The 9,880-nt window shown below is 50.9% G+C and overlaps 1 protein-coding gene across 2 annotated transcripts; it reads right to left on the reverse strand.

Annotated features, from left to right (window-relative positions):
- Positions 1 to 427: 427 nt before the first annotated feature.
- On the reverse strand, positions 428 to 4,094 carry LOC112584474 (complement C1r subcomponent-like). Of its 2 annotated transcripts, XM_025283129.3 has the most exons (4): positions 3,550 to 4,094; positions 3,227 to 3,382; positions 1,733 to 1,807; positions 428 to 1,293 (listed from the first exon to the last, which is right to left on the reverse strand). In XM_025283129.3, the coding sequence occupies exons 1-4, from the start codon at positions 3,818 to 3,820 to the stop codon at positions 515 to 517; spliced, it is 1,281 nt and encodes a 426-aa protein (XP_025138914.3). In that variant the 5' UTR covers positions 3,821 to 4,094; the 3' UTR covers positions 428 to 514. The 2 variants fall into 2 exon arrangements, with proteins under 2 accessions (XP_025138914.3, XP_045021203.1); XM_045165268.1 differs by lacking the exon at positions 1,733 to 1,807.
- Between the last annotated feature and the right edge of the window lie 5,786 nt (positions 4,095 to 9,880).

Raw genomic sequence — 9,880 nt, forward strand, 5'->3', positions numbered from 1 at the left:
GCACAGGCTCTAGGGGACGCAGCTTCAGTAGTTGTGGCTGGAAGGCTGTAGAGCACAGGTGCGCGGGCTTAGTTGCTGTGCCACACGTGGGATCTTCCTGGATCAGGGATCAAACCCTGCATTGGCAGGTGGATTCTTTATGGCTGAGCCATCAGGGAAGTCCTGAACTCACTAAATAATTTATATTTATTAAACACTGCTTTTAATTCATTTTACACCATGGGCTTTCTCATAAAACTTCATCTGGGAGGTGTTCTATATTCAGTTACCCGATGGTATAAACACGGAAGAGGACAGGGATAACCAGAGGTTGTGGTATCTTCTGCAATCCTTGGGGGAAATAAAGGTGCCTTTTAAGTTGTTTCAGGTAAAGAATGTGGGTGGGATTATAGAGAAGAGAAATTATTTCACATGGTATCTTTCTGCATTAATGATTTTAATATGGATTCTTAGCAGTTATCAACAACGGGTCACTGCTCTCTGGATTCTGACCTAGGCAATCCTGAGCTCAGTCTTACACTTCCATCTCTTTCTTGATCCAGTCCACGTAGTTGAGGAGATTGGTGTAGAACCCGTACCCTTCACCACACCTGATGCCCCAGGACACGATGCCCGTGGCCACCCAGCAGTCATTTTTCTTATCCCTCACTGCAAAGATCCCTCCGGCATCCCCATGGCAGACATCGTGCTTTAAGGTTGGGCTCCCAGCACAGAAAATGTTTTCAGAAAACACATCATTCCTGTTTTTTTTTTTTTTTTTTTTTTGCCAGAGCCAGCACTCGCAAATCTCTCGCTTAGCTACTGGCAGATGGACAAACCCGAGGTCGTGAGAAATTCTCTCCTCCATGATCCCAAAGCCACTGACATAGCCTATGAGACCCAGGTCATAGAGGGTCTCATTGTCTAGGAGGCAGATGGGCAGGAGGTTGGGGCCCAGGGTGATGCTATTTTCCAGCTCCAGGAGGGCGATGTCCCCCTCGAAATTGTGGGACTCTTCCTGGTGGTAGTCTGGGTCGATTATGACCCTACGGACCGGGTGGTTGGACAGCTTGGTGATATCTTCCACAATGACGTGGCCCAGGAACACGTCTAAGCTGGGGCTGCCCTGTGCCTCGTGGTCCTTGGGGTTGATGGTGTGCGCGGCCGTGAGGATCCAGCGGTCCCCCAGCAGCGTGCCATCCCTGGGCCCGTGGGTGTTGGTGTAGGCCTGCCAGGGGAAGTTGCCCAGCTTGGCCTTCTGGCCTCCAATGATGCGCTGCCTCTGCTCGACAGGGTGGATTCGCTCCCCGCACACTGGGGAGGAGAAGATGGGTTCAGGGAGAGAAACGTCAGTGTCCGTCCACCCACCTCCCACCATGGCCTTTCCCTCCCCTTTGCCCCTCTTTTGGCTCAGGGCCCTTTCCTCTCCCTTCATCCTCCCCAACCCACCATCTTTGGCATATTTTCACCACCTCTCCTCGTTCTTGTTTATTCTTTCCTGGGGCTTTTCTTGCCCTTTTTATTTAATCTTGGTCTCCCATCTGCTCAGTGAAAAGTCTAGGACTGTCAGGACAGGGCCAGCTCTCTGGGTCCCTCTGCCCTTCTCCTGGGGCATCTCCTCTCCTTTCTTCAGATGCACCATGTCCATCTTCAGCTTCAGGCTGGACTGTCTCTCTCTTGTCTATGCCACCTCTCCTCTGAGGCCCTGCATGGCTGCCAAGGCCACAGAGGACAGTGGCGGGCTTCCACTCACCTGGCAAACACCGAGGCATCTTCTCTCCTACCAACTCGTTCTTCCAAATGCCCTGAGCCGTGCAGGTGTACAGCCCTGCACAGGGGAGAGGGGGCTGAGCTCAGGCTGGGGGGGTGTGGGCAGGGGCCAAGAGCACCAAAGCAAGGACAGAATGGAGGAGGAAAAAAGGGAAAGGTTGGAATGTCTGCAGGTGGGATACTGAAAGTCTAAGGGGCACCATGTGTATGCTTTTGTTTTGATGCTAAATGGAAAAATCAGAATACTGAACTCATATTCAGTGTGATCCCTGTGTTTGAAAGTTGACACAAAAACTGGAAGGAACTTCTCAGGAAGATCTCATCAATGATTGCATCTTGGTGCTGAGTTGTGGATGATAATGGGAGCTATTTTTTGTTTGTTTGTTTGGAGGGGGGAATTTGTTTGGCCGAGCAGTGTAGATCTTAGTTCCCCAACTAGGGATTGAACTTGAGTCCTCAGCAGTGAAAATGTGGAGTCCTACCTGCTGGACTGTCAGGGAATTCCCCATAGCTATGTCTTCTGATTGTGGACAACGAACCCTGCCTGATGCTCAACACTTTATCTGTGTTATGTCATTGAAGGACCATGGTGATGCTTTTCAGCTTCCCAGGCGGAGCTAGTGGAAAAGAACCCTGCCAATGCAAAACACGTAATAGACACAGGTTCAACCCCTGGGCTGGGAAGACCCCCTGGAGGGAGAAATGGCAACCCACTCCAGTATTCTTGCCTGGAGAATTCCATGGACAGAAGAGCCTGGTGGGCTATAATCCATGGGGTTGAAAAGAGTGTGACGCAACTGAGTGACTAACACTAGAGACGAGGAAACTGGGTTTAAATTTTTTTGCACAAGGTCATATAACTTCTAAGTGCTAGAACCAAGATGCAAAGGGATGATTGTCTGACTTCAAAGCCTAGTTCTTAAATAATACCCTATACAGCATATAAATAAGATTGTTTTTCTGTTTGGCACATTTCAAATCTACAAGGCATGTGATTTCTTTTATTTAAAAAAAGTTTTTAAGATAACCATAGATGAGTTTGAGAGTAATTTAGTAATGCAAAAAGTCACAACACAGCAACCTGAGAGGGGATGTGGGGAGAATGCTGAGGAAACCCCACTGATAAGCCTGCAGTACGGGTGCTGGTGAGGGTGGTGGTGGTGGTCGTGCTGGGATTGTGATTGATAGTGGGGTAATGGTGGTGCGAGTGGTGGTGTAATGCTGATGGCAGTGCTAGTGATGGTCGTGGTTTGGATGGTGATGGTGGTGATGAGAGAGAGCTGTTTATGAGATTCAGGGCTTTCTTTCTATCAGCTCAAGTGTCTCCATCTTCAACCTTAGTAGAAGCCTCTTGGCACCCCTGAAACCAGTTCCCTGGCTAAATATCTTAATATTCCCTCCTTGGAGATTCTGTTGGAAGAAATTGCAGAAGATTCCCAACAAGAGGGAGAAGACAGCCATTTGTGTGGGTCCCTACCTCGCTCAGACTCGCTTGTGCCCTCGTTGGTGTGCATCTTGTAGAAGGGCTCATGGCAGCAGTACTGGATACGTGCCTTGTAGGTGTTCACCCCCTCTCTGGTGGTGTAATTGAAGGCCCTGTTGAGCAGGCTTCGGGGCTGCCCGCAGTCCTTGACTTGGAGAGAACACAGGGCCATGTGAGAACTGAGAAGGACTCTACCGGAACTTCAGTGGGAGGGGTGGGAACCCGCAGGCCAGGCTTCCGGCTTCTTTGATTCAAGAATCCCAAATTCTATCTTTCATTCAGTATGAGGCCAGGAGCCCAGTACAGGCACCACTCACCCATGGCTTGGTAGTGGGCCTGGAAGCCCTTGTAGAATATGTCACTGCCGTTCTCCTTGTTGGAGAAGTCTGTATGGAAGGTCAGCAGTATCTTGTTTCCTTGGGACATGAATTCCATCCTTCCAGGGAGGTTGCCCAGGGGAGAGCCCAGCTGCCCACAGAACGTCCCTAGGGTCTTCTTATCAGCAGAGATCTGTGGAGGAGGGACAGGGGGACAAGCTGTGAAGGGACACATCCCACATGGAACATCATGAAGGTCAGTGATGGTCATCCTCCTGAACCACAGAAGTGATCCCGCCCCTTTCTGGACAGCCTCCAACTGCTCTCTACCTGATGGGCTCTGGCTGTTGCAACTTCCCCAGGGGCCTTTCCTCTGTCCTGCATCCCTATTGGCTGACTTTGCACATTATCCTGTGCATGGGACATCGGCCCTCCCTTTTATGTCCCCCATCTGTGACAAACCTAGGCAGCATATTAAAAAGCCGAGACATCACTTTGCCGACAAAGTAGTCAGACATATGGTGTTTCCAGTATTCATGTATGGATGTGGGAGCTGGACCATAATGAAGGCTGAGTGCTGAAAAATTGATGCCTTCAAGTTGTGATGCTGGAGAAGACTCTTGAGAATCCCCTGGACAACAGATAGATCAAACCAGTCAATCCTAAAGGAAATCAACCTTGAATATTCATTGGAAGGACTGAGATTGAAGCTGAATCCCCAATACTTTGGCCACCTGCTGCAAAGAGCTGACTCATTGGAAAAGACCCTGATGCTGGGAAAGATTGAGGGCAGGAGGAGAAGGGGACGACAGATGAATGATGGTTGAATAGTATCACCAACTCAATGGACATGAGTTTGAGCAAACTCTGGGAGACAGTGAAGGACAGGGGAGCCTGGTGTGCCGCAGTCCATGGGTTTGCAAAGAGTCAGATAGGACTTAGTGACTGAACAACAACGTGTGTCAGACCGTTCTTCACCCCCCACCTCCTCCTGTGTCCTCCTGCCACTGGAATCCTGGTTACCTCTTCCCGGTTTCTATCATTCCTTCATCCCTAGAGCCTGGATGGTCTGCTTAACCCTCTGTCCTGTCCTTCCACCTTGTTTTGGTCAACCCATTCCTGTCCAGCCATGACTCCTGATATTCAGCTGAATGTGAGCATCTGGGACCTGCCAGCTTAGAAGGCATCACTGAGCTCTCCTTACCTCTTCCTTCACAGATTCCTTAACTCCTGCAAAGCAGAAGACGTCCCTCCTCCTATCTCATCCCCACTTTGCCTGCTACCAGCACTGCTGACATCCCAAGTCCTCTGGGCTGGGAAGATACGGCATTTTCATGGTGTGCTTTTATACCCTCCAGGGGATCTCCTGGAAATAGTATTTATGGGTTGTGTGTAGGCTCTATCTGAATCCCGAATCAAGAATCTCATTTTTTAATTTTTATTTTATTTTTAGGTTGTGCTGTGCAGCATGTGGAATCCTAGTTCCCCACCTAAGTTCCCCAGGAATCAAGCCTGGCCCCCTGCCTTGGGAGCACAGAGTCTTAGCCACTGGACCACTGGGGAAGTCTCCAGGAATCTCATTTTTATAGGATGTAGAAAGAGGGACTGAGACGATGCCCTTGGTGGTGACAGAGGAGGGGACTGAGCCCACTGTCCTGGCTGGAGACCACCCTTGAGCCACCACCACACACATGCCGCTTGCCCACGTCCCTGTGTTCCTGGTGAGGAGGCAGCCACGGTGACACTCTCCATGGCAACAGGGAAACCGAGGCATGGAAGTTTCCAAAATCCTCCGGGCAAGTAAGCAGACAGGGAAGGTTTTTCTGACTCCTGTGGACAGTGCATTCCCCAAGAGCAGGGCTTGTCCCCTCCCTCTCTGTTTCTCCCCTCTGTGCTCCACGAGGGTCTCTCAGAGCAGTGGCCTTCCATCCTCGACACCCCTGGACTTCCAGAGCCCCACCTGGCCATCAGCTTTGACCAGCTTGGGGCTGTGTCCCCAGGCAGGGTGTCCTAGCCAGGCCGGTCAGAACTCGGGTCCCCCGGTTCCAGAGACACCCAGTTCTCCCTCTGCCCACCCCCCTAATCTGCCCCCTACCTTGACATAGTCATAGAAACAACCTTGTGAAGGCTTCAGGTCAAACTGCCAGAAGACAAGCTTCACCCTGTACCCCGTGGGTACTGTGACCACAGTGGTCCTCTCAATGCTTGGAGAACAGAGGGGATGTCACCTCCCCAGAGCCTCTGAGGGATGGGGATGGCGCCTCCCACCCCGTAGAACAGGACTGGTGGCAGAAGGTATAAGAGCCACCTGCCAAAAGGAAAAAGGTGTCTGTAGGGCAGGAGGGGTGCAGACACTTGCTGTCTGGTAGGGGTTGGAGAAGGCAACTCTTGCTTGGAAAATCCCAAGGACGGCAGAGCCTGGTAGGCTGCAGTCCATGGCGTTGCTAAGAGTCGGACACGACTGAGTGACTTCACTTTCACTTCTCACTTTCATTCACTGGAGAAGGAAATGGCAACCCACTCCAGTGTTCTTGCCTGGAGAATCCCAAGGACGGCGGAGCCTGGTGGGCTGCCATCTACGGGGTCGCACAGAGTTGGACACGACTGAAGCAACTTAGCAGCAGCAGCAGCAGGGGATGGGATTGCTGTACTGCCAGGCATTTTCCTCTCGGTCCATTCTAGATCTCAGGGAGATGTCCTAGGGTGGGTGGGGAGGGTGCAGGGGGGAGGCTGGTCTCTGCAGCTGCTGCATTGGGTGCTCCTCCCAGGGGCAGTGTCCAGTCCAGAGGTCATCACGCTCCCCCACCTCTCTCCCCAGCCTCCTCCCTGCCCTGTTGCATCACTCCGCTCCCCTTCCAGGAATCGTGTGGCTTGGGACCAGATAACTGAGGGTGAGGGTTTCCAGTCATGGTCTGAAATGGCTCCCACACATTCAGCAAGGCATCTGGGAGAGACCACCTATGGAAGAGGGCCTCAGGCACGGAGGCTGACCCTCCAGGCTGAGGGACTCCCCACCTCGCTGCTCCCTATGAGCTGGAGGAGGAAGGCAGTGTGGCCTCACCTCCTGAGTCTGAGTCTCCTTTCTCCTGAGGAGGAGGGATGGGGCATGTGTTTGAGTGTGTTCCTGTGTGTGCACACTGGAGGGATATGGCATATGGGGAGGGGCAGTGTGCTCCCACCTCCCTGAGTAATTATGGGCACAGTGGTCCTCCCGTGCCCAGGATTCTTCCCTCTGGTGTCTCCCTCCCTCCTTGGTCCCCACCAGGCTCACATTTCTCAAGGCCTGTTGTTGGATCCCTAGCTCTCATGACAAGGTTTTCATCCACTCTGTGACCAGGGAGAGCAGGGTCATGCGGAGAAGGGAAGGGGGCGGGAGGGTCTGTGGAGGGGGAAGTAGTGGCCATTCCGGGAAACCATTCCCCGGAGGAAGGTTGTAGGGAATGAACTATTTGCATAAGCAAAACCAGAAGAAAAAAAAAATTCTGTTTCCAGTTTAATTTGGTTTGGTTATGAAATGTCTGATGGTGCTCCCAACTGCTGGCCCACATGGGGAAGGGCTAGAGATGGTTCTGCATTTTTAGTAGCAGCAGTGAAAGTCGCTCAGTCGTGTCTGCCTCTTTGGGACCCCATGGACTAAAGAGTCCATGTAATTCTCCATGCCAGAATACTGGAGTGGGCAGCCTTTCCCTTCTCCAGGGGATCTTCACAACCCAGGGATCTAACCCAGGACTCCTGCACTGCAGGCGGATTCTTTACCAGCTGAGCCACAAGGGAAGCCCAAGAATACTGGAGTGGGTAGCCTATCCCTTCTCCAGCAGATCTTCCTGACCCAGGAATCGAGTTGGGCTCTCCTGCATTGCAGGCAGAGTCTGCATTTTTCGGAACAGAAAAGCCTTGGGTTCGAGGCCCAGATGCCACTTTCTAAGCCTGACGGGAATGCCCCCTTCCTCAGGGCCCTTCCTGGGGACTGCAGCTGTGTGTTCAGGGTTCCTACCCAAAGGGCAGTAGAAATCACAATTAAGGGCTTTTTTTTTTTCCTGGCCTTCTCTTCTCCATTAACCTGTTCTTCCTGTTTTTAGTCAGCCAGCAGCTCTGGTCCAGGAACGACCAGGGTTCAATGCCCAGAATAATGGAACAGGATCAAGAATTAGAGACGGGAAGTGCAGGAGGACACAGAGGAGAGAGAAGCTTGGTTGCCCTGGGGACCCACCCTGCTTCCCTCATCAGTGACACACAGAGGGAACTTACCTGATGGTCCAGTGGTTAAAACATCATGTATCCAATGCACGGTGTGTGGGTTTGATATCTGGTCAGGGAACTACGATACCACATGCCATGTGGTGCGGCTAATAAAGAAATCAAAAAAAGTAGAGCGGGGGTGGGGGGGGGTTGCTGCGACCGCAAAGCACCACTAGGGTCTGTTTCAAGACCCTCCCAGGACTTCCCTGGTGGCCCAGGGGTTAGGACTCCCAGCTTCCCATACAAGGAGCATATGTTTGATCCCTGGTTGGAGAACTAAGATCCCACACGCAGTGCAGCAACAAAACAAAACAAAACCAAACAACCCTTCCTCCCCCCTCAATGGACTCAGGCCTGCCAATGAACTTGTCCCTTAGAGGAACAAGGGCAATTGAGGACAGGATGGAGGCATCTTCTTATCCTCAGCATCTGGTCCAGAGTGTGAGCCCCTGAGGGTTACGGCACCTGGGGCTGGGCAAACAGAGTGGCTGTGGACCACCAGTGACTTGGCATTTTCCCAGCAGAAGTCAGGCCCCCAGAAGGAGAAAGGGCTCTTATATCTTCATCCTTCAGAAGGCCATTGTGTTCTGTATTAAACATCTGCTTTTTAGGGAAGCCTTCTCTCCAGGGCTCAGAAACCCCACGACAATGTGTTCCCCCAGGAGGCTCAGATCCAGAACAGCCTCTAAGTTCTCAGGCCTCTGTCGTCTACCCTGCTTGTTTCCCCTATTAGATGAGTCCCTCCATCTCTCTACCTGCCCACTCACTTATGCATTTGGAAGCTACCTATTTAATGTGCCAGGTGCTTTCCCAGCCCTGGGGCAGCTCCCTGTGAGGCAGTGAGCAGGTCGTCACTGAATGTAGTCTGAGAGCAGGAGCACTGAAGAGGCCAGGTGGGTCCAGGTTGGAGGGTTTCACTAGCAGGCTTGTATATCAGCACCAAGGAGGGAATCTGCTGGCAGGGCTGATCCATGACATGACCCATGACATGATCTGTGCCCTTGTCAGCTGAGGAAGGACAGATGATAGGGAAGAGGGTGAGGGCCAGATCAGGGGGCAAGAAAGAAGGGGCACCTAGGGACTTCCCTGGGGGTCCAGGGGTTAAGACTTCACCTTTCAATGCAGGGGATGAGGGTTTGATCCCTGGTTGGGGAGCTAGGATCTCACATGCCTTGTGGTCAAAAAGAATCAAAATATAAACAGAACCAATATTGTAACCAATTCAATAGACTTTAAAAATGGTCTAAATAAAAAAAGATCTTAAAAAAGAAAGGTGTATCTGGTCTAGTAAATTTCACATTAGTATCTGGATGGCAGTGTGTGTATGTGTGTGTGTGTGTGTGTGTGTGTGTTGTGTGTTTACCATGATGGTAGGATGGAAGACGTACAGGTAGAAGAGGTGGTCCAAGAAGGTAAGTCTTGGCAGGAGCTCTCCCATCTGGCCTAGGGGATCTGAGTTCTGTCCTGATAGCATGTAGCATGATTGGACCTCATTAGCTCAGCCCCAGCTTGACCCCCACTCTGCCCAACCACACACAACAAACTTGACTTACATGTAGTGTTGGGCTTTCCTGGTGGATCAAATGGTAAAGAATCTGCCCACAGTGCAGGAGACCAGGGTTTTTTCCAGGGTTGAGAAGATCCCCTGGAGAAGGAAATGGCAACCCAATCCAATATCCTTGCCCGGAGAATTCCATGGACAGAGGAGCCTGGCAGGCTGCAGTTCATAGTGTAGCAAAGAGTCAGACAGGACTGAACGACTAACATTCACTTCCTTCATATACTGTGTTATACCCTTGACTTACACCCTGGGCAGAAAGAATGAAGATTGCTCAGGCACTTGTTTTGAAACCAGTACTGAAGACATTGTTATACTGATCATGCCTTTTAAGATTTGATTCTGGGGAGAAAAAAGTTTCTCTCTTAAGTTAATAGATGTTATCCCTCTGTGGGTATATTTATATCTATATATCTATATACCTGTACCTATATCTACCTCTGGACATATCTGTCTAGATATAGATACAGAAGTATAGACTCCACTATTTGCTAAATTTTATTTAATGAGTACATGTCACTTTTATTTATCTTA

This window comes from Bubalus bubalis, chromosome 4 (assembly GCF_019923935.1).
Source record: "Bubalus bubalis isolate 160015118507 breed Murrah chromosome 4, NDDB_SH_1, whole genome shotgun sequence".
NCBI classification, from domain to species: domain Eukaryota; kingdom Metazoa; phylum Chordata; class Mammalia; order Artiodactyla; family Bovidae; genus Bubalus; species Bubalus bubalis.

What these genes read in the sequence shown, in the direction of transcription:
- LOC112584474 (XM_025283129.3), bottom strand. Translation starts at nt 3,820, where the DNA reads ATGACCATCACTGACCTTCATGATGTTCCATGTGGGATGTGTCCCTTC. An exon ending in GGCCCACTACCAAGCCATGG is followed by an intron (nt 3,383 to 3,549) that starts GTGAGTGGTGCC and finishes GTTCTCTCCAAG; the next exon opens with TCAAGGACTGCGGGCAGCCC. An exon ending in GATGCCTCGGTGTTTGCCAG is followed by an intron (nt 1,294 to 1,732) that starts GTGAGTGGAAGC and finishes TCTCCTCCCCAG; the next exon opens with TGTGCGGGGAGCGAATCCAC.